This window comes from Rhododendron vialii, chromosome 1a (genome assembly GCF_030253575.1).
Source record: "Rhododendron vialii isolate Sample 1 chromosome 1a, ASM3025357v1".
Taxonomy (NCBI): Eukaryota; Viridiplantae; Streptophyta; class Magnoliopsida; order Ericales; family Ericaceae; genus Rhododendron; species Rhododendron vialii.
In genome coordinates this window covers 7293558-7318413 of record NC_080557.1, presented here as the reverse complement: position 1 = coordinate 7318413, position 24856 = coordinate 7293558, and the positions used below count along the sequence as shown (strand labels likewise).

Here is a 24856-nt window from a genome sequence, read left to right as displayed (position 1 = left end):
ACCCATGCGCAGCGAAGAATGGGTTTTGGACCCCCATTTCCCGTACACATGGGCTCCGACAATGCCCAGGTTTGTCTACGGAAAGTATTTTTCCAAACTAAAATTGTTTATTTTATTTTAAAAATAAGAGCAGTGCCCAGACTGGTCACGGCGTGCTAATCACCCCACAACTCTACCTGTACGACTACTCACTAATCATTAAAAACAAAAAGAATAAAACTCTAGAATTAATCATGTTTTTTAAACGAGATAAAATAAATAAATAAATAAACAAAAGAGAACAACTAATTGAATACCGTCGAACAACTTTAATAAAGAACAGAAATCAATACGAATTACCGGAATGTAAAGATCTGAATAAAACTTTAAATAACTTAAAGGAAAAAAAAAAAAACTCGAAAGAACTTAAATAATATTCAAACCGAAGAACTGTAACCCCCGCTCCTCTTGATCTCTGCCGGTCTCGGCTTTTTTTCTGTTTTGTACTGTGGGAAGAAATCCTCTGACGGTGGCAGCAGCAGCTTCCGTTCTTTTCTATTTTTCGGTGTCCAGAAAGATACCCTAAACAACAAAACCCCTCCTCCTTTTATACTCTATATAATAGTTATCCTGTGTAAAAAGTTGAAAAGCATTTTTTACTATTTTTCTCTTGGCCCACTGTAAAAAAGACAATACACGTGTGCCATTTTTTCCTATTGGACCCACAAGTCCAACTTCCTTTTCTGCAAATACAATGTGATTTCCTATACCAAATCATCAGCCAATGGATTGCCATAGCAGAGTCAGAGTCAATTACGTGGATGGCACTGGTCATGTGTTGCAAAGCTTTAGTCATGCTCAAACCAAACCATTTATTCTTAATTCCCGATCAGAGCTCGGAACAATCGTTTGGAATTAATTTGTTCACTGGTTATGCTTCTGCACCAAATAAAATTGAACTTTGTACTTTAGCTGCAAATATTATCCATCGGCTCCGAGAGTCCTGAAACACAATTAACAAGTATCAAAATCCAAATAGCGCGCTAAACAGGCATAACAAGCCTAAGTTAGGAAGCGTAAATATGCATATTTACGCACCTATCACATATCAAGAACTAGCAACATGGGGAAGCGAAATTTGGTCTCAGAAGTCAGGATGGATCCATAGAATATGTTATAGATCGCAAGATTAGGACTTGCAAGTTCGGTAAATTTCCCAACCAATGCGGAAATTTGTCAACTAACTTGTTTCTTCCGAGATCTAGCACTTCAAGGTTTTTACAATTAACCAAAGACTTTGGTATTGGGCCTTCAAACCCATTGTCATTAAGATTGACAGTTTTCAAGCGACTTCTCATGGAAAATGAATCATGAATAGTGCCAGAGAAGCTATTATTATGTAGTTCGAGCATAATGAGATTTTCGTTCAATCTATTTGATTCAGGAATGGTGCCGGAAAAGCTATTTGAAGAAAGAATCAGGTGGGTAAGCTTTCGTAGTTCAAAGGTTGAATTTGGAACCGTACCATGTAGGTTGTTATTGCTCAAATCAATAATCCATAAGGATGCAGATAGAAACTCAAGTGTATGACCAATTAGTAAGTTATAGCTGAGATCTAAGTACTTGAGTGCGGGTAATTTGAAGACCCAAGATGGGATTGTACCGTTGATTAAGTTTCGGCAGATGCTCAAAAAGCATAGCTTTGGAGGTACAATTACTTGTGAAGGAAGAGGACCAGTGAGACTATTATTTGACACATCTAAGATGAAAAGTTCTGTCAAGTTTGCATCCCATGAAAAGAAGGGACCTGTGAAATTATTGTTTGAAAGGTATAAGTAAGAGATATTTCTAAGGTTTGAAATTGAAGATGGGAGGATACCGCTGAAATTGTTGGATTGGAGCTCTAAAACACTGATTTGTGTAAGGTTCCAGAGAGAAGTAGGAAGGGACCCATGAAATTGGCAAGTAGAGAGTGACAATACCTCCAATGACTTCAGATTAGCAATCGAGTTGGGCAATTCTCCAGAAAAACCTGTGTGTGAGAGAATTAAGATTGAGAGAGGATAACTCAAATTCATGAAATCGGGTAAATAACCTGTGAGAGCATTATTAAACCCTATATCCAGCACCCGTAGATGAGGTAAATGAAATATTCCGCTAGGGAAATTTGCATGTAAACCAGAGGATGTGAGACGGATGGTTCTTAAAGCAGTACAATTGAGCAAGGAATTCGGAACCACTGAAGAAGACATGTTTACATGCCCAAGATCAAGATCTCTTAGCTTGGATAAATTTTGAATGAGTAACTCAAATCCGCCTTCTTCCAATCTCAAATAATCATTTGTAGAGAGATCAAGTGACACCAGTTTGTTTAGGAAGGAGAATTCTATTGGGACTTTGCCCGAAAAACCAGAGTCAGAGAGATTGAGGTGCTTCAATTCGGTGAACCAAGTGAATTCAGGTGAGATGGGAGACATGGAAAAGTCATTATGAGCGAGGTTGAGGTTTCGAAGGTGGGGAAAGGAGAGGAAGAGGCTGCTATTAGGGCGGATGGTACCTTTGAGCCAGCTGCAGCTGAGATCGAGTCCAATTACATGACCCGTCTTGTTGTCACAATCGACCCCAACCCACGAACAACAATCAGAACCCTTTTTCCAAGACTCCATCTTTGGAAAAGAAGTGCTTCCATTGATATTACAATACCAAGATGCAGATTTATCCAAGGAAAAGCTTCCTTTCAGTTGCAACAGCGCAGAGTTCTGTTCTTGAGTGCATAGTTGGGCATGCAAACAAGTGATTTGGCAAAGGAAGAGAAAGAAGAAGAAGAGGTTAAATAGTTGATTGTAGGAAAGCCATACTTGTTGAAGGCCCATCTTTCCTCTTGAATGCAGGAAAAAGAAAGATATACCAACCGAGGGGAATTACTCGAAATGTTTTATAGACGTCCGTTGGAAATTCAAATAAAAAAACATAGGTGCTATTTTCCACGAACACTCTTGATTGTTGGGGACGTTGTTCCATGGAAAATAAAATTGCTACCAACTAAAAATTGTTCGCTGACCAAAAGAATGCATAAAGAACACACAAAAATTGCGTAACTAACGAAAAAAAAGTACGCAGCTATTTTGGAGTTTAACGTACACCCTTATTCGTAAGGGAATTGATGTTTACACTCCTTTTTTTTTATATCCACACTTTTTTTTTGTCTTTTAGCAAAAATATACGTACCCTTCCAACACTAAAAAACAAAAAACAGAGTGTGAATATCAAAAAATGGAGCGCGAATATTAATTCCCTATTTATAACTAGGGACAGATTCGGAAATTTGCCTTAGTGGAGGCACACAAATTAGTAAATTTAAATCGTGCGTTTATAGTTCCTTAATTAATAATTTTATTTGGTAAAATAACAAATTGATGAGTATATTTGTAATTTCATCTTAAATTAGAAGAAAGCATTGTGTTGGCACAAAAAAATGATGTGAAAATTTAGCACTCGAAGAAATAGATCAGACAAATGTCCTCATAATGAAAATTTAGAGTAATTTTATTGGAACAGTACCAAAAATTTATTGGGTATAATTGAACTATTTCAGAAAATTAATACTCCAATTTTATAAAATCTGTCCCTGTTTGTAACTATATCAAATATTGCTTTGAGTCCTTCGGAAGTTATTTTGGGAGACATAAGGTTTGAAGTTGTCTTTTAGAAGGACCGAGTTGAATCTCGTTTGTCTAACGGGCAATTAGTGCTCGTTAAAAAAAATTCCCAAAACAAAACTGTAGTACTCGCTTAATTGAAGACCAATTGGAGTCATTTGGCCCACGGACTCGGATTTTGAGTCACCAAACTTAAATGCTAAGTCTTGGTCGTTGGATGGTTGTTCCAATTTGTCTTGGTCAATGATAAGCCCTTCATATAATTCAAATGACTTAGGGCATGCAAGACTTTGATCCAAAATGTATGTGCAAAGACTCTAGTCTCCAGACGTACTTTCTTGGAATACTCTCTCTCTCTCTCTCTCTCTCTCTCTCTCTCTCTCTCTCTCTCTCTCTCCCCGGGGTAATCGCTAAGCCTTAACCTTATGAGCTATGTCACGAAGGGGGGCAAGTGGAAAATCACTAATCCATACTTTGGCAAGTGGAAAATCACTAATCCATGATTTTGTATGTTATCTGTTACTTGTGTGGAGGAAATTACTTTTACTGAATATTGGAACGTAAATTCATCAATGACATAAAGCAATAGATAAATCAAATTTAGCCAAACCGGGCTTGCTTGACTTGAGATTTCTTTAAGCATGATTTTCATAACTTTTTTATATGCAAGTCCTAAATAAGATTGTCCGGTGGTCCTAAAGTAAATTGTCACGCCCTCGATTTTGAACATAATAAATATAGCTTTTCGATATGTAAAACGTCATCATATCCGTACCTACATACCAATGAACATCATGCCAAACATTATCTCATAAACCAACATCCTTTTAAACAAGTGTCCACATAATTAAATCTCACAAAAATTTACACAATAGCCAGGAGAGGAAAAATATTAAGTAACATTAAATTTGTTTAAGTCAAAAGATATAACAATGTAGTTACAATTTCATCTCAAAAACATGATTTAGATTGGATGACAAAATGACTCTGCAAAGAAGCTCTCAAAGAACACCTGAAATGCACTTCAAGCTCTATGCCATGGTGGGTACATGAAAATGAAGAGTTGAGTTATACTAATCCAGTAGAAAAATCTCCACTAACTCTAGATAAATATATGGTATGATAAGCGGTAAGGAAACATTGTAATAGGAGCAATAAGTACCTTTTGACTACAAGTAGAATATAAAACACAATTCCAACTCTAGATAACTTAGAACTCCCTTTCATACACAATGCACGCATCCACACCATCTGTTTCACAACGAATCGCCATCATTAAAAGTATCGCATGTCAACATATATTATGTCACGCCCACGATTTTTAACATAAATATATACATGATTTTCATAAATAAAACCTCACAATAATCCGTACAATACCCCAAAATAATGTAGCATTCCCATTTCCATAATCACACTTCCATCATTCAATAGTTCCCAAAATATTACATCTTTGGCTCCGAGGCCAAAATTAACATAAGTAGTATTGAGTAGTGAAAGAGTGTTAAGGATTACAGTATTCCAAAGTCAAAAGATTTACAATTAGAGTTACAAATACATCTTCCAAAAGAGATTTACAAAGATGACTAAGTAACTCCTCAATCGTTAGCTTTCAAAAAATAATTTCACATCCAAGCATTCCAACCATACATTCTACTGCCCTGTGTTAGTACCTGAAAATGATAATAGGTTTGAGCTACACTAACCCAATAGAAAATTTTACACTAACATTATATCTAAGAGAAATGCAAGATTGATCACAAGGCAAGAACATGATGTAGACCATACAATAGGCAATAAGCAAGACTTAACAATCCAACAAAGTCGATACGAAATTTGGTATGCACCTCAACCTTTAACCATTTCAACTTTCCATGTGTCCAATGTCACTTCGCGTCATGTGTCATGAGCCGAATCTCCTGCTGGGCCAATTAATCCTGCTGGGCCAATTAAGGGATCTCGATACCTCCGGCCAGGCACCATACCCATTGGTATGTCTTAAATGTGACCAATATGAGCTGTTGCTCCTGCCGAGCCAATTTAGGGATCCCGATACCTCCTGCTAGGCACCATACCCATGGGTAGGTCCTTAATGTAACCAGTATGACCTTTTGCTCATGCCGGGCCAATTTGGGGATCTCGATAACCCCCTGCCAGGCACCATACCCATCGGTAGATCCTAAATGTAACTAATATGAGCTTTTGCTCCTAGCGGGCCAATTTAGGGATCCCGATACCCCCTACCAGGCACCATACCCATCGGTAGGTCCTGAATGTAACCAATATGAGCTTTTGCTCCTGCCGGGTCAATTTAGGGATCTCGATACCCACTGCTAGGCACCCACCCGTCGATGGATCCTGAATGTTCTCTTTTGTGTCAACAAGTGTTCACAAATCTTGTGTCTTCGTAACGTGTCATTTCCATTTAGTCGAAGTTCATAAGGAAAACCAACGTCAAACTATACCGAACAAAGGCAAGGGATGCAAAGATACTCCACGAACTTAACAAATATGATTAATCATGTCTTCGAGTAATTTGGTGATGTTTAGAACAAGTTAGAAATGATCGGGGGTCAAAACAATGAAGTTTGGAACAAAACAGCAAAAGTTGTCACTAAGCCACTTTATATTGATACTAGCCAAACTAGTATCGATACAACTGGGCTTAAAAACGTTCCAGAGATTTTGGTATCGATACTGATCAGAGTAGTATCAATACAGTTGCCTGTTCAAACAGATTTTCTGCAGATTTCAAGGATTTCAATTACAACAACAATAACAACAACAAGGACATGATTCAAGGCTAGAAAACACTTCTATTACATATATTGAGAGGTAGAATCTCTACCTTGAGGCCGAAGAACGAAACCCACAAAAATATGAGCCCTCACTACAAGAAAAATGAGAATATGTGACGAAATGCTGGTGAGGAAAGTAGATTTCGTCTCCAAATATGCCTATTTTGTGAGGAAAATATTTTTTCGTCACCAATTAAGAAGGTAGACAAATTTAAGGTGAGGAAATTTTATTTTGTCGCCAAAAATATGTAATCAGTGACGAAAAAATAAATTTCGTCTACAAAAATGTGGACCAAAAAATATAAGGTGACAAAAAAATAAGTTTCATCGCTAATCCGTTTCCTCCATGCGTTGCACAGGTACTTGCAACCATTATATGACGAAATAGTTCCTCACAAAAGGAAAGAATTTGGGAGAGGAATTTTTTTTTGTCATCCATTAAAGAGGGAATTTTTTTGGGAGGGTTTTAGCGGGCAGGGGCGTTCATTAACTACAAGAAATTTGAGCAGATCTCAACAAGACAAAACTATTTTAACAGTCGAGGCCGTTGATTTCGTTGTGCTTATTGATTATATCATTATCGTAAAAAGTTGGCTCGATCAATTTTAAAAAGCTCCATGATAGGGACGCAATTTTATTTTTTGGATGATAGTTATCGTCTGATCAAACGTGTAGTGATCCTCGAATCAACTTCATTCTCTATACGAATGATGAACTCCATAATATGTAAAAGATAGACGGTTCGGATTGAAAAATAAAGGCTTTGGTGGAGTCAGGTCTTTCAATCTAATACTTTAATGCCTCGAGATGCATCAAATATTGTCTGTTCAGGTGGTCGCCGATATCCGATGATTTCCGTTTTTGGCGACAACAATGAAATCAATGAGACGTGAAATCCTAACGGTTCAGATCAACCATTGTAAAAATTGAGTTGGTAATGACCTTTGAATTCTATACGTTCAGTGTAACTGTTAACAAACTAAATCTTGTGTTATATTTGAACGTACGGTAGCTATTTGACTATGACTTAATTACGATGATCCAGACCGTTGCTCTTGTTTTCCTTTTTGATTAATTTTTTTTATAAATTTTTTGTGTCGATTAGATTTAAAAAGCTTCTTTATCAAGACATAATGTCATTAACAAAATGAGTTTTTCTGTTCGATCAATTGTGTAGCGATACTCGACTAACACTACTGCAAATAACAGATATGTATTAAACTAAGTAGATTCAGAAAGATCACGGTTTTCAGTGAAAAACATAATAAAAAATGGTGCTTAATTTTTTTTAATCTTAGTTGAAGTCCAAAACTGAGATAAAAAGTGGGTTTTAGCATGGAATAAAAGACCTCGCTTTTGCGGCGTGATAAAAGAAAAACAACCTCACTCTTGCAGCATGATAAAAGATTTTAGGGCGGAAAAAAATGAGATAAAAGATCTCGCTCTTGTGGCGAGATAAAAGAGAAAAGATCTCACCTTTGTAGCTTGATAAAAAACTTTAACGCCGAAAAAAATGAGATAAATGACCTCACTTTTGTAGCGAGATAAAAAGCCTAACAAAGACCATGATAAAAAACTACTCATTTAGGTGCGCGATCTGAATTTTCATGTGGGCGAGCTGGTATTCATTTAGGCGCGCTTAACAAATTATTTGAAAAGTTATGTGAGGAAAAATGACATCGTTTAAGGGGTTATGTTAGGCAAACAATACACTATCATTTCGGTGGGTTTTACTTCTACGCCCAAAATAAGCCCCGATTACAGAGGGGGGCGGGGGGTGGGTAGGTGTTGCGAGTCTCCTTCGATACAATGAGGAGATTCACTCAGTCTCAAGCCGTGGTCCTCGAGGCGACCTTCGTTCTCCTCCTCTCGTGGCTCGCCTTCTGCTTCTAGTCCGATTTGGAAAGCTACGAGATGGACGCACCGTATGGCTTCAGATCTGGCCGTGGATTTGCCAATCGGACACGTGCTTCGCCACCAGCCATTGGCTTGTATTCTCTCTCTCCCTCTCTCTCTCTCTCTCTCTCTCTCTCTAACTTCACTTCTCAATACATGGACAGATGGACCGATTTCGGTTTGATATTCCAAGAATCCTGGCTGTTCGGACGCTGAAGTAACGTTTTCTGCAAGAGAGATGTGGTGTGGAGGGTACATTAGTCAGAGTTTCCTATTGACGGCGGATGAGTTGGCGAGCAGTCTCCGTAAACGATGGTTAAGGTTTCAGGTATATTTACATTAAAGATTTGTACTCATTAAAGGGTCTATCTATTTCTTTCCGTATGATTAATGATAAGAATTGATTTGGTATCTTCTTAAGTTCTGTTTTTTTAATAGGCAAAGTGAACAGCTATGTATATGAATACATATACAAAAGAAATAAGATTAGCAAGATGCTAACCTGCACATATGGGGGTTTTTGATTTGGTTGTAGTTTGCCTATTTTGTGACTGTGAATGGGAAACATGAGATCTATTTTTTTCTTTTTGCTATGCGAAGTCAGTCCTTTCATTTGTTGGTCCTTGTGGAAAATTAGGAACAAACGTGTCCTTGAGCGAAATGAATTGAATTGGGAGCATGAAATGGAAATGATCAAGTTCATGTCTATTTTGGATTACTTGTTGTATCTGTTGGTATCTTGTACATAATAAACTTTTAGCATTTTAGTTGTAGAAAATTAGAAATTCATATACCATTCCTAACATGGTATGAAGGCACCAATCCATCTGTCTAAATGCAGCCTCTACAGAGTATCAAATTCTATTCTCAATCAAGAGAGCCAGCTCAACCGTCATCAGATGATCAGGACATGTAACTCTTTTATTTTTTTAAAAAGAAACACATACTCTAGATGAGATGGAATCTGTTGCTACTATGTTAGTCTGTGTAAATGCCTTTTCCTGGTTGTTGCTTCTGTTTTGCCATATGCTCTAACTGGAATTACAGAATACAGAGTTGTTGGGGTGTGTGTTTGGTATTTGTTTGCTCATAGGTTTCTATCATACTATTAATTGAATTTTCAGCTCCTGAGACATCTATGAAGAAGCATGGTCGAGGCTATGCTAAGGGCATGAAGAAGTGGGATAGTGGAGCCAAACTTTAGGTCATGTTTGATAATGTCTGTGGTTTATGACCTGACTTCTCTTTTATTTTGTTGTACTTTGGTGCAGGTGTGTCTTGGACTTAACAAGATCACTACGCAAGTATGTTAGGCCACTCGAGATTGAGCAAATGCTAAGCTTTGAGATTGCACAAAGGCTCAAGGAAGTGATTGAACAGAGGCTCATGAAACAGATTGAGCGTATGCTTAATGGCTTAATAAGAGGTTAATGGCTCATCTTGAGTGCATGGGGGCTCAGACTGGACAGGTGCTATCTAAATGTTTGGATTTTCTTTTTGTTGTATATATTTTTTAAGCATGTCATAGTGACATCAATGTTTGATAATCAACAAAACAGACAAACATACGAGAATTGTGTTACAGAATTGCCATCGTGTGCATATTTTAACCAATGCAGGTGAAGTAGTTTCAGGCATTAAAGACGTCTCTCATGCTTGCTGTGTTTTGCAGAATGTGTTTTTAAGGATTTTATTGCTCTTGCTGCTACTTTTACTTTTGATCATGTTACTGAAACAAAGGTTCCTAGGAAAACTGTGGTGGAAGCTCATAACATTGCCAAAGGAAATTGAAAAACTTTAGTTGTATCTGCATATGTTTAATGTGCTCTAAAAGACTCGGCCCCCTCGCTCGAGGTCTTGGAAATGGTCAGAAATGATACGTAGCAGTTAATCTTTCATTTGCAATTCATTGTTGACTTGAGCACTTATACCTCTCTGTATTTCGTTCTTTGTTAACTTCTAGCTGTTCATTTGCAGCAGCTCTTAGTTTAAGCTTCTAATGGGGTATAGTGTACTAAAATTATCAGGTTTCTTCCTAAATTATGATCAAGTCATTACTCAAAATATCAAATACTGCAGGATAAGTTTGACTTGTTAGGTGATCCTATCGATGTTGAAAATGCAGTAGCAACGCAATGTGGACAGAGGCTGAGCAATCACAACTTCATTGTGCACAAAAAAAATACAAGAAACTTAGAGAAACGAGGGGGGGAAGAGTATGCTAGAAACAACCCACCAGTGGACAAGCTTAATAACTAAGAAGTGGGCTGTTCCAATATGACAGGTATTCTCTTTCACTAGAGAAATGGTCATGGTTCTTCTTATAGCATCCTAAACTTGGATTTTATTGGAAAAACCACATCCTAAACTTGAAACCCTTATAGTTTTCTCTGTTAGTTTGTGGTCTTGTAGGAGCGATAAAAAATACACCACAAACAAGTCTAATTTTCTTCCCTTTTTTGATGCTGCTTTTGATGATGCCTTTTTGCGTTCTTTTCTACCCTTGTGCCTATTGTTGTTGATCCTTGGATCTCTTTGTAGTGCCTCTTAAGTTTAGGATTGTTTTGGCTATTGTTTTTTGTGGCCTTTTCTGCTTAATTTGTAACTTCTTTTTTATTTTTATCAACATGGACATGTACTGCTCTTCTTCAAGAGCAAGTGGAAGGAAATGAAGTAGCAAACAATAAGATAGACGAGCTAGTAGAGGCAAAAGAGGAACATGGGAGGACTTTGGATAGTGTTTTGGCGTTTCTTAAACACCAAGGATTTACCGGTTAACCACTTGCTGGTTAGTACATCATGCTTTCTCTATTTACATTCATCATGAGAAAAACTGGGCCGGAGTGGGCTTTATATTTTTGTTGGTTTGGTTTTCTGCCTTTTTTTGTGCCCTTTTTAAGCATATGTTTTCTATTTATAGAGATTATGAAAGTTTTTATATTCTCTGGTTTGATGTTAACTATCTCTACATCCTATAAGTCTGTCCAAAATAGATGGATAGACACAAATAATCAATCAAGAAACAAAAAGTTTATGTTGTATTCCTCTTGCTTTGGTATTGCTATGTTGTTTGCTGCTGTGGTTTTCCTTCAAGAAACCCAATGTTTGACACTGTCCAGCTTGGTTTATGTTGTAGCTGATAATAATGGAGTTTCTGGGCTATTATTGCTCTGGTTTTGGGCTCTTACTGCTCTGGTTCTGCTCTACTATTACTGCCGTGGTATATCTTCTTCTATAGAGATTTGATGTAGTTGTTGATGCTAATCATGAGACTTTTCCATCTGATGCTGACATGTGGTTTGGGGTCTGCTGATCCGTTGTGTCCCAAAACAGGGGGGTTTCCACCTCTTTACGGCGGGGACACAACATATATGGGGACACAACTCCTTAGGTGTATAAAATCTTGTAGCTTAACATAACAATCCTTTATTATTCTACATTCTGCTTTTAAATACAGTAGGACTATAAGTATGGGCCTTAATTTTTCAAACGCGCATGGATAAAGCTCCCGCAAATATATATTTGCCAATAATAGCACAACTATGCTTAGAATCTGACTATACCATTGGATCAATTAAACATGGTTGTTAGACATACAGTTTACAGATAGAAAGGCAACCAAGTTATACAAGAGTATATGAGGCTTTTTGTCTCTTTAAAAGTTTGGTTCTGTGCATTAGTCATCCCATGCGGTGAACTTTTCTTTGCTTAAGGTTGTGGTACTGGTGTTGTATTTTGAGTTAGGTTCTCACTTGTCGTTTCATTTGTATATTGTAAAGTTTACGTAATGTTTTGTGTTCTATTAATATCATAACCAAAATATTTTATCCTACTTTTCATGTGTGCAGATTGAATATGCATAAGTTTGGTAGCAAGGAAGATGGTATATATATGCTCTACTATGAAGACTTTTTGTTTGGATATCTGCTTCTACGAAGATTCTTTTTTTTGGATGAAGTTCCGAGTCTTCTTTTCTGGATATATGCTTCTATGAAGACTCCTTTTTGGTTGAAGTTTCGAGTCTTCTTTTTTTTATTTTAATGATGCTACCTATATGGTATGGTCTACCTTTCATGTTTTTTTCATGGAGACATTGATGCTTTGGACCCTATCGGTGGATGTACATTTTGGTGTAGAGTACATAGTTCTCGTGGTTAATGGATGTCTAATTTAGACATGATTATATTGATTTATGAAGATGTGTTGACCATTATATATTGGGTAATGTATAATTTATTTGTTTGTCTGCGTATTGAAATGAACAGGATAATATTGTATTGTAAGAAGAGTGTAGGTGATTGACAATCTTTCGTCACTGATTGGCTTTAATTTGTAATTTTAGGTGACAATATTTTGTCACCTTTATTATTTTTCATTATTTTTTAATTAAATTTTTCGATGACGAAATTTTTTTGTCACCTATGTGCTTAACTGTATCAATTACTTGTCACAATTAGTGACGAAATTGAAAATGGGTGACAAATAATTATGGCAATGGTGACGAAATGTTTCGTCATAAAAAACACAATTGGTGACGAATTTTTTTCGTCACTAAGTGATTTTTCCGTGACGAATTTTTTTGTCATCAAATGGCACTATGGGTGACGAAAATCGGATTTCGTCACCAGGGAAGAATCCTCGACAACCTTTAGTCGACAATTTTTTTTTCGTCACCTATACTATTTGTGACGAAAAATATGCCATTTGTGACGATTTTCAATCGTCACCCAATGTGATTTTTCTTGTAGTGCCTAGCTTTCCGAAATCGAGACCGAGTACAATACACCTTCTCCAAGCTCACATCGACAGAATATGGACCACAATACGCATAGAGGGAGAATGATTGAAGGTTGTTTTGAGAAGGTTTTGAGTTGTTAGGGTGAAATTTGGAGAGAGAGCAAGAGAGAGAGAGAGGGAGTGAGGCGTGAGAGATAGAGAGGAGAAATATAATTCTCTACTCTCTCACCCTCCTATATATACTCATACATATGGAAACCACACTTACACCCTTTCACATTCAATTCAATCACTTAAGCCCCAAACCATATAAACACATGCATCACATTTTCCATTGTCCTCAATTATAAACTTTAAAATTAAATGAATTAAATACGGGTCTCTACATATTAACTATGCATGCATGCCAAACAATTCACCAAATTCTATTTATTGTACCACAAGTATCTACAAACACTCATGTAATGACATCAAAACAATCCATAATAAATAGGTTATAAACATGATAAATAGATCATCATGAAACATCATGATAAATTTCTACAAATTTACCATAAAAACTGAGACTCAAAAATTACAAACCCATCAGATTACATCTTCCAAACCATGAGCTAATGAAAAAAGAAATCTAAGCTTTCAATTTTTAGATGAACAAGCATTCTCAAACTGATCCACTACTCTTCTTTGTTTGAATAAATGGATATAATAAATGATATCATGATTATTGAGATTTAATTGTAGTTAGGATGATTTTCTTTCATAGTTAATTGGTATGATTTCCTTCCTTAATTAGGCTCCCTTTCCTCTATAAATAAGGGAACTCATTGTATAGTGTTATCGAATTCAATAAAATATTTATTCTCTCATTTTTAACATTCAGAGTCATCAAAATGTAAGAATCCAAAGAGCATCACTCACTACCATGTCGTAGTTATCCCGCAAAGACGCACCACAGTCACGGCCCGACTCTACTCGAATCCAACACACAAATCTGATTGAGTATAATCACAATACAACATGAACTGGAGACCAATTTTAACTTCTTGGTCGCTGGGAGTTTGCTGGAAAATTACTTCTGATACCCTTCCTCTTAGCCGATATTCCTTCGGGCTACTAAAAACAATTAAAGAAAAAATATTTCAAAGAACAAAAACTGCAGTACTCTCTGAATTGAAGACCTATCGGAGTCATGGGTTCCACGTACTTAAATGCCAAGTCTTGGTCGTCATTAGATGGTTCTGCCAATTTGTCTTCATCAATGATAAGCCCTTCATATTCCAATTACTTTAATTGGCATGGGAGACTTTGAGCCAAAATACGTCAAAATCCCTCCATCTATCTATCTATCATGCCAGACTCTTCACGGAACAGGTTACTTTCAGTTGAACTCTTTTGTTTTACTTGATTCCTGTTTAGAGATAGTATTGTCGTGTTCTTTTTAGATGGAATTTCAGACATTTCTCTCTGCGTACACAAGACAAGATATTGTAGTTACAATGTCTTGACCCAATACGATACGTATCCCGATTTGAAATAAACGATATACGATACGTATCCCAATTTGAAAATATTGAACATGGTGTTCGGGAGCCAATTACAAAATTCATTCTATCATAATAAATTTTGCAAAATGAATTGGAGAATGCAGAATCTAAAACCATTTGGACGAGCTTCTAGGATTTCGATTCTACACAAATCATCCAATCACTCTTACAGGGAATTTGGAACCACCGAAGAAGATATGTTTATGTGGCCAAGATCAAGATCTCTAATCAGATCTCGTGACATGGATAAATTTTACTACATCACGCACCTTCTCAGTTACTGAATATAAAACGGAAATTGGAGGATGATTAGAGTTATAATCTACACTTTAACCGGGGATGGTTTTGTGCGGAGGCACCATCCGAGCCTTCTGTTCGGTAATCTAATGGTCCCGATTTTATCTCGGTAATGAATGACTCAGATGCTACACGATGGAGATGAGATCTGGGCAACGGATGACTCTTCCGCGAAGTGAAGATTAGCATCTAGAAGAAAGATCACCAATTTTTTTCTTTAGTTTTTCCTGCCCAAACTCCACTATCTAGGTTTTAGTTTATCCCAGTGCTATAATGTCAAAAAAAGTAAGTTATAATGCTTATTATCTTTTGAAAACGAAAATTCCCGTCTACTGTTAATTATTAACTTTTTTTTACCAATTGGCCAATAAAAATGGAAAAGGACGACTTGACTCTTAAAATGAACATGGGCTGCCAAAAAGTAAACAATTTGGTCTCGAAAAAAATATTTTCAAAGACTGTGTACAGGGGATCCATCATGTGAGTGAGAAAGGTGACGTGGAGGCCGCCGGAGAGGCAGAGGAGCTCGGCGAGCTTCAGCATGGAGTTGATGGGGCCTTGTAAGGGGAGAGGGAAGATGAGTACACATGTGAAGGTTGAGGATCCATTGCATTGGATTGGAGGAATAATCCTCTCGATTAATTGGTCCCTGATACTTAAAAAGAGAAGTTTGGTAGTAATTTTTTAGATTTTATCCCCTACCCTACGAGTGAATATTCAGAGAGTGATGCTACTTTAACACATACTACTATCTATTTGGATACAATAGCGTCGGGAACTGTTCAATGCATACGAGCTTGAAATGAAACTAGAATCTACGTGCATCAGACGGAGACAAACAAACTTTTGTACACTGTCTGAACATTTGTGTCCAAATATTTCTAATTATTAAAACTCATAATTCTTTACATATGATTTACTAAAACATTGAATTAATCAAAACTGTTGTTACTTTAAAACACAAAAATAGGCGTGTGATTCAAGAAAATAACATGAAACGAATAAATGAGTGAGAATGATAAGAATTGACAATAACACCAATATTCGCGTTAAACATAGTAATAATTCATACATGTATTGGTAGATGCCCAACTTTTCATCATGTAAGCACGTTTTTGATAGAGCAAAAATTGGAATTGTGTTGCAAAAAAAATGCCCATTTGAGTAAAGAATCCAGTGATGGAGAAACCAAAATGCACTATAGCCATCAAACTAGTACAGGGGATGCTACCGAGTACCCCCTGTAAAGCGCGTGTCGAACGGTTGATCCGGCCGTTCATTTTGGCGCGGACGGCTCGGATTGAATTTGAACGCATACAAGTCCAACCGTCCATTGCTCGGTTTAGATCCGAACCGCCTATTACCGAGATAAACAGCCGAATCGGCCTAGTCAGCATCTGCCATCCCCCTCCAGGACCACCACCAAAATGAACGATCACCGTCAATCCCCAACAATAAAAGCCCACTCCAACAAACAACCAAAAGTGACTCCTGGAATAGATTGAGAAAATGGTTGTCTAGTAAATGGTGTGTGCTCAAAACGTTTTGAAAGGTTACTAGTAAATGGTTGTCTTTTGTTTTTTCCCTTGAGGAAACATCGTTGTCCTTCTGGGCTTCCACACGTGCTCCAACTTAATTTTTTTGGTAAAAAATAGATTGAGAAAATCTTTTTAACGGCAGAGCCGTGAATAGTTGTTTACGGAGTCAATCGCGACCGTCCGAAAGTATTTTGGATGGTCCGGATGTTAATGAAACTTTTCCGGAAAAGAGTAAAACTTTTCCTTGGAAAGTTTTTACTCCTTTCATCCCATTTTTATTGTCTATTATTCTGTTTTTCTCTTTTATGTCTTTTACTTATATCTTTTAGTGTGGATCTTAAAAAATATGCAATATGGATCTTGTTTGATAGATTTTGATTAATTCTATAATACAAAGTTTAAAATTATGAAAAAATTATAGATTGAAAGATATAAACAATTAAAAAATGACACGCATTTCAAAAATAGACAATGAAAATAGGACGGAGTGAGTATTAAAATCCAGACCATCTAAGGCACTTTAAGACGGTGGCGATTGGTTGTTGTTGTTCACGTTGGAGCCATAAATAAATCTCTCTAAAAACAGATAAGTTGCTCGATATTGTTCTTCGTCACATACTCCTACTTATCTCCTCTGTCTTCTCTCAAGCATGGATTCAGTTCACAAGTTGCTTAATATTGTGCTTCCTCTTATATCACTCTTTTTGCTCTTCTTCTTCCTACCGGCTATTTTGTTCTTCAAGATTTTCAATTCTATATCAAGGTCCGTATTCAGCGAAAACGTCTCTAGTAAAATTGTACTCATCACCGGTGCATCTTCAGGCATCGGCGAGGTTTGATCAACTCTGAACTCTCCCAAAAGAATCATCTTCTTAATTGGTTCTTTAAAGGCCACTAAACCAGAAGTTAAAACCCAACTCACTAACTTTGAAGTTGTGGATCTGAACATAATGACTACCACTTTATAAGTAAAATCAATATGTCAACATTATGAGACAGAGGCCAAATGGTTCAGAGTTACCTTCAGGTGAAAGGTATTCGCCCCCTAGGTTAAAATTGCCCACCAAATCAAACAGCCATAAAACAACAGCACAAGTAAAAGTCAATTTCTATAGCTTTTGACTGTTTCTCAAATAAAAAATGTTAAAGAGTGAATGAGCTTGACTAAAATTTCCCAAATAGCTTAAATGCTTAACTATAAACAACTTTTTGTAGGTGGACACTAGTGAGATGCCCGCACGCGCCGGGTTAGTGCTTATTGCTCACTGTATTGATTGATAAATAATATTCATATTAGATAGTCAAGCTGACGTAGGAATGATGGATAATCTCTTTCGTTCTAATCGAATCAACTCTATTCAAACGTATCACTTTCCTTTCATAGAGATCATTTGCCCGCATACGGCTCCATAAAACTCTTTCCAACAAACTGGACATAGTAGATCGGCAACCACATATTTGCGAAACACCTCCTTTACTGGAACAATATTGTGAAAGCACTTCCAAATAAAATGTTTAATCTTACCCAGAGTAGGTGCTGACCATAGCTCCTTCCAATATGTAATTCAAATCTTCATATAAACACAAGTGAGATCTCAACCTTTTAAAAGTCTTCATGTGGGGCTCTGTCACACTCATATTTGTGACTCTATTTTTCTCAAAAATAATTAGATTTGACCAAATCTCTTAACCGGTTAACTTTCTCAATTGTTGTAGCTAGCATTATAACATTTAGCACCACCGTACCAACCAACTAAATGCAATGTAGACACACTATTCTGAACTGTCTAGATAAGTTTACTTACGTTCTTTGATTTCCCGATGATGAATAAGATCAAGAACACCCTGAGGTTGTTAGTGTATTTGAGCTTTGAGCATTCTTATACTCTTTCAGATCCCTTTCAAACCCTTTAAGCCAGAGCCAGAAAGCTTCAGCAAAACCCTACCTGTGCACGCTGGTACCCAACTAGTGTGTCCTGGTCCTCTGCCACGTGTCAGTCATCGGTCTGTTGACCGGGCTTGGACTGGCACACGCCGGTCACTTACTGGCGTACGCTGGTCAGAGCTAGTCAAATCACCTTTATTCAGCCACATGTACAAGACTTTTAGGCCACCCCAGTACACTGTTCGTTCGTCTGATGAGTGAGTACGTGCATGGGATGTTCCCCCCTCTCTCCTACAAAATCCATCACCTTGTCCCATGCATTTAATGCATGTGAGACTCTCCCTCCAAAGCCAACCTACCCTTCAACTGATTACAACTCCTCCATCTCCTCTATATATACCCCCCTTGCATTCATGTGCAAGGGGTTACCAAAAACTTGAAGCATTCAAATCATCTCTCTCTCCATTAGCTCCTTGTTCTTCCTTTTCCTCTTCTTGAGAAAGAAACAACAAGAAGCTCTCCAATACACCACAACACACGTCCATCCACCCACATTCCCCTTTCAAAGCCAAGTTCAAGCTCAAACTCTCCAACAAACTTGAAAACAAAAAGGTATACCACTTTTGTAAACTTTCTGTTCTAATCCCTGAGGGGGGTTGACAGGGTCAAGGCTGATAATCAATACCAATCCTGACCCTAAAGTTGGCAATGTTTCAAAAATCGTCAATGGCAAGACCCAGCGTGCGCCGGTCATAAGCACGCGTACGCCCGTCCTTGATAGTACGTGCAGAATTGGCGTGGGGACTGCGACCTGTCTGGGGTTTGTCTGGGACAAACCCGCGTACTCCAGTTTGGAACACTTCGGAACCCGCGTAATCCAGTTGTGAACTGAGGTCAGGATTTTTGTTTTATGCTTTTTTTCTTGTCTATTCATCACTGTGAACATGCCTAATAACCAGTTTACTGCTTTCCATAGTTAAAGTTGCTAGTTTTACTTTCTCAATATTATTTCTATCGCTTTGTAATGCCTCTGAGATCCTTCTGGTCATGTTTCAGAGCCCAGAAAGTGCAAAGCCAAGCACTGGACAAAAGTGTGTAACTGGCGTACGGTATCTACATACCAGCGTATGACAGTTAGATCTAGCCCAGTTGCTGTCCATTGCATGACAACTAGACCTTAACCCTTGTTCATTTCCCTACATTGTTTATGGGGTGTTCTGTTTATTTTATGGCTCTAAAGCCATTTTCAACTATCTGTAACTGTATATATTATGCTCTATAAACTGCGTGGTTTGTCCTGGGTGTACGTGCACTGGTCCTTTTTAGAGCCCAGAAGATTGAAAGCAAGGGCTTTAAGCTTACTGGTGTACGTCAGTCGGTGAATGGCGTGCGTAGGTCAGATCCCCATGCAGTGGTTCGGCTAGTGCACGCAGGTTTCTTCTTGCGCACGACACTTCGGACTATTGTGTTCCTGTCTGTTTAAAATTCCCGCAAGCGCTTGTTCTCAATCTATATCCATTGTTTCAATAAACCATACATACAATTTTGTCATATACTGCAAACATTTTACAGTTTTAATCCCCTTAAATTGTTCCCCTGCCTTAATTGGCTAAAAATGATTAATGAGAGAAAAAGGGCAAATGTTTTATAAAATGCCCGAGTAGAGACCGATCCCCGGATTGGGCGAGAGGGGTGCTATAAAACCCTTCCCCTCTCGTAACCTGGCTCCCGAACCTCAAATATTGAAGGTGACAACGGTCCAGTCTACAAAGCCCTTTTCAAATCAAAACATAGCAGAACGTTTCAAAGTTTGGTTCCTTGGGTGTATTCCGCAAAACCCGAGTGGCGACTCTGAATCAAAGCGTTTCACTGCGCTTTCTAAAAAGGGCGAACCCGATTATTTTACGAATTTTCAGGGGCGTGTGCCCACACCCAATGGTAGAGGAAAAATTAGCTGACATGAAATTTCAAACACAATTTTTTCTTAAGTATTGGAGGATTTATCTTATGCTTATAAAATAAGCCTTGATAGTTTCATTTCTCCAGAGATTGAAGCCAGCAATTTCATCATACTCACTAATCAAATTTAAGTTAGAGCAAATATATAAAATCAACCACTTGTTCTTTCAGGTTCTCAAATAAGCTTTCTTGATAGCTATTAATTGAAGCATTTGATTTATCGCTACCCAATCCACTACAAAGAGAAGAACACACTTCATTAACAACAACAAACTATGATTCATGGTCTGTAATTTCCATTGTAACAACCCGAATCCTCAAGTACCTCAACCTATCTAACCCAATCAAACCAAATCTTTGACACCAACAACTCAATATTCACAAACAAATAATTATTGAAAAGCCATCAACCACTTCCTTAAATGTTTACATAAATTTTCTCATATCCACCTTCGCACGCCCTTTCCAACCCATGTCTCTACTGGCCAAAGTGGCTGCAGTTACTGCAACTCTTTCCTCCTCTTCTCCTATTCTTATTTACCTGTCACCATTTTTCCTTCTCTTACCATTGACACCCCCACATCTCTTTCCCTCTCACTCTCTCACTCAATTTACTTTTTTTCTTTTGTCTCTCTCTCAACCAAAACTACTCCATGGCTTCCCTCCTCTGACCGAACATCTCCTGATTCCTTCTTTTAAATATGCAATGACCAGTCACCAAATATTGTTTACCGAATTGACACTTGTCCTCCCCACCTTCCTTCATACTCCCTCCGGTCCCATTCTTTTGTCCCTTTTGGGAGTTCAAGCCACTTTTCAATTGATTATATCTTACAATCTATCATGTTTTAGGTAATTTTGAAAACATCGTTTAAAAGAGCCCATTGAGATCTAGCAAACAATATTCATATTGCATATAATCGGTATTACCAATTAAAAGTTATAATTAGTTTTTTAGCCGGTTAGGATAGGACGATGGACAATAGAATGGGGACGGAGGGAGTAATTCTTTGTGTGTTTTCATTCTTATCCCCTCTTTTTTTTCTTTTTCTTTTTTTTTTTATGCCACACATTTATAGATACAAACAAAACCCACATGCTTTACCTAATTTGCATGCCCATATACCTTATTCTGTATTAAAGGGTGGAAAAAGTAATCAAAAATACGTGTTTTTACTTGTCTTCTATTATGCTTATCGTCAATCCAGTGGGCTGACAATAGCAAGACCGTTTTTGTATTACCTTAAACATATACACAAACTCACCAAACTTGTCATATCCACTCAAATCAGTAAAATACTCGGACGGGGTATCACAATCTTCTTGGGGTTGTATCCCACATCGGCTAATAAATGAAAGGTTGTATGGCTTATAATGAAAAACGAGTAGCTATTATATAACTTGAGATTAACATACAACAAACGGTGATTGCCTCTTTTACGTCTCAGAATCCACGAAAACAAATCAATCATCATTCAAGGTTCTGCTGGATAAATTTTTGTACTTCACTTCACTTCGGATACTGTATTTGTTTATTGACTTGATCATAACAGCGGATGTCTTCCTTCAAACGCAACGGAAACATTAAACTCATTGCACTTCGAATTCTGTATTTGTTTATTGACCTGTTCATAACATCGGATGTACTCCTTCAAATGCAACGAAAATATTGAACTCATTACAAATTACTCGTAAAGGTTAACTTTGTCATCTAATTAAGCCTATTCTAAAGAACTAAACACTTACCAATAAATCAGAAATCTATCATTTTCTACTTTTGAAATTTCACAAATGGTCCAAATCACTCTCAATCCGTTTCTTTCAAACGCTGAAATCGCTCTCAATCTGCCACTAAATCTCTCTCTCAGCCTCTTCTTCTTCTTCTTCTTCTTCTTCTCTCTCTCTCTCTCTCTCTCTCTCTCTCTCTCTCTCTCTCTTGATCTTGATTTTAATATCCTCAAAACCTCTTCAAATCCTATCCTTACAAATCAAGCAATGGCAGACTTCCCACTCTATGAATGGGACTTTGGGTTTGAGAGACAGAACAAGTGGAGATGAATATGTTCTTTTGCACCTTTTTAGTTTCATCTTGATATGTGTGTTACTCTCTACAAGAATACCATTGTGGTTCGGGTAGAATGTGAATTTGAGTACTCTATGGAAATGTATTCTCATTTTGGTTGTCGCATTTGCAGCCATTATCCAAGAGTACAAAAATTGATGGCGTAAAGCTTTCTAAGGAAAGAGATAGAATGATACAGGATAGGCGAGGCATGGTAATTGACAACCAAAAAAAGGGAGGGCGTTAGGAAGATCATGGATTCGAATGCGTGCTCTCTCTGTCTGAATTGATATCTAGTATTCTCTTTCCTTTCCTACTGCGCACTCTTCTATTGTGAATCTCTCTAATCCCTCATGGCTTTGTGCTTTTTGTAAATCCAAATAGAACCATAGCTCCGGTGTTCCTTGGTGTAATTCTGAAAACTATGGGCCCCAAAAAATTAAAAAGAGTGTAGTTATAAAAGTGGGAGAGTGAAAAATCAATTACTCCAACTCTATACGAATAGTAAACCTTATTTTAATTTGTGAATCTCTCTCTCTCTCTCTCTCTCTCTCTCTCTCTCTCTCTCTCTCTCTCTCTCTCTCTATTTTAATTTCCTCAAAACCTCTTCAAATTCTATCTTTCCAAATCAAGCAATGGCAGACTTTCCGTGAGGTTTACTGCCTGAGTTTTGGGATAAAGAGACATAATGAGCGGACATGAATATGTTTTTTCGCATTCTATGGATAGGAATTTCTAATTGTATTTTGCTCTGTGCATTACTTTCTATAAGAATGCCACTGTGGTTCGGGTTAAATGTGAATTTGAGTACTCTATGGAAATCGATTCTCATTTTGGCTGTTGCATTCGCATCCATTATCTAGTACGAAAATCAATGGCGGGAAGCTTTTTATGGAAGGAGATAGAATGATACATGGTAGGCGAGGCATGGTAATTGACAATGGAAAAGTAGGGTGACCCCCTGTTTTGATTTTCTGTAATTTATATTTTTCAGACATGTGGGCTCCATTTGCTTCTTCCTTGTCTTTCACATTTTATAAATCATAGACAATTAATCTACCTTGTAGCTTTCTTAAACTTCCAAGCTCTTTAATTTTAGGGCCTTGTTCTCTTTTTGGTTGTGCTCTTTTTTGTCTAATTTTTCGCCTGTTACATTCACTTATCAGCCCTCATGATCACAATACTCATTGATCAAACTTAGTTGGGCTTATTTACGTGAGCCTATGACCCAAGTGAGGGCATTAAAGATCAACAAACATTGATAAAATTGTTTTAAAAACCCTATTTTATTTTTCCTTGCTTGGTTGTCAAGTAGGAGATCGACTAATATATAAATGCATAATAAATGACCAGAAATAGTAATCAAGTTAGGGCTATACAACTTCTCGAGACGAAGAAAGAAATCCATTATAGTTGTGGTTGTAGGAGGAAATGATGACACATTTCGCCGTTCTTTCAACTTTTAGCAAAAGGCTGCCTTTGTGGGAGGCAAACATATTCTGGATGGTGCCCTTGTTGCAAATGAAATTATCCATTTATGGAAAAATAACAAGAAAGGAGGCATCCTACTGAAAATTGACTTTCAAAAAGCTTATGATTGTGTTAACTGGAATTTTTTGTTGGACCTGCTAAGAAAAATGGGGTGCGGAGAAAAGTGGTGTAATTGGATCAAGGAATGCATTTCCTCTGTGTCATTGTCAGTTTTAGTAAATGGATCACCAACTCAGGAATTCAAATGTCACAAGGGTCTGAGGCAGGGAGACCCCTTGTCCCCTTTCCTTTTTAATATTGTGGTGGACGCTCTCAACATTCTTTTTGAAAGAGCAAGAGGTCTAGGTTTAATTAAAGGAGTGGAGATTGGGTATACTGGACTGGCTGTGACTCACCTACAGTTTGCAGATGACACACTACTTTTTTGTAATAACAATCCAGAGGAGATTAGAAGTGTTAAAAGGATTCTTAGATGCTTCCAACTGATGTCCGGACTGAAGATAAACTTCTCTAAAATTAAGCATGATGTGTGGTGTGGGTATTAAAGATCAGGAAGTGGAGGTTTTGGCTGAGATTATGGGTTGTTTGAGAGGTAAGCTCCCAATGAATTACTTGGGTCTTCCTTTGGGAGCTAATCCTAGAAGGGTAAAGACTTGGAAGCCAATTGTCGAGAGGGTTTCTAAGAGATTAGCCCTCTGGAAAACCAGATTTTTGTCCACAGGTGGAAGGATTACTCTGACCAAATTAATCCACCTTGAACTCTCTACCTATATACTACATGTCATTGTTCAAATTCCAGTGGGAGTGGCAAAGAACTTGGAGAAAATGCAAAGAAAATTTCTTTGGGGAGGTGCATGTGAAAAGAGAAAGATGAGCCTAGTGAAATGGGAGTCAGTAACTAGGAGCAAAGGGTGTGGGGGATTAGGAATCAAAAGACTAATGGTTCATAACGAGGCCTTACTTGCAAAATGGTGGTGGAGGTTTACTAAGGAGAAGGATGCCTTATGGACC

The 24856-nt window shown here is 37.5% G+C and overlaps 2 protein-coding genes and 1 long non-coding RNA gene across 8 annotated transcripts in view; 2 read left to right on the top strand and 1 right to left on the bottom strand.

Moving 5' to 3' along the window:
* Positions 1–1130: 1130 nt before the first annotated feature.
* Positions 1131–2852, bottom strand: LOC131327222 (receptor-like protein 9DC3). Its single transcript, XM_058360270.1, has one exon. It carries the CDS (start codon positions 2850–2852, stop codon positions 1131–1133), a length of 1722 nt encoding a protein of 573 aa, XP_058216253.1.
* Positions 2853–8207: 5355 nt separating this feature from the next.
* Positions 8208–12525, top strand: LOC131300408 (uncharacterized). 6 transcript variants are annotated; one of them, XR_009190954.1, is made up of 6 exons: positions 8208–8660; positions 9457–10198; positions 10310–10359; positions 10458–10616; positions 10986–11120; positions 12181–12525. It is a non-coding gene; the product is annotated as an uncharacterized LOC131300408 (long non-coding RNA). The 6 variants fall into 6 exon arrangements; XR_009190948.1 differs by lacking the exon at positions 10310–10359 and having other exon boundaries at positions 9457–9801; positions 10412–10616; XR_009190949.1 differs by having other exon boundaries at positions 8208–8647; positions 9457–10616.
* A 4558-nt stretch (positions 12526–17083) lies between these two features.
* LOC131300405 (11-beta-hydroxysteroid dehydrogenase-like 4A) overlaps positions 17084–24856 on the top strand; it is a 69202-nt gene continuing 61429 nt past the window's right edge. The window contains exon 1 of the mRNA XM_058326231.1: positions 17084–17281. Within this exon, the coding sequence (XP_058182214.1) occupies positions 17099–17281 (183 nt within the window). The 5' untranslated portion in view covers positions 17084–17098. The remainder of the gene's footprint in view (positions 17282–24856) is intronic.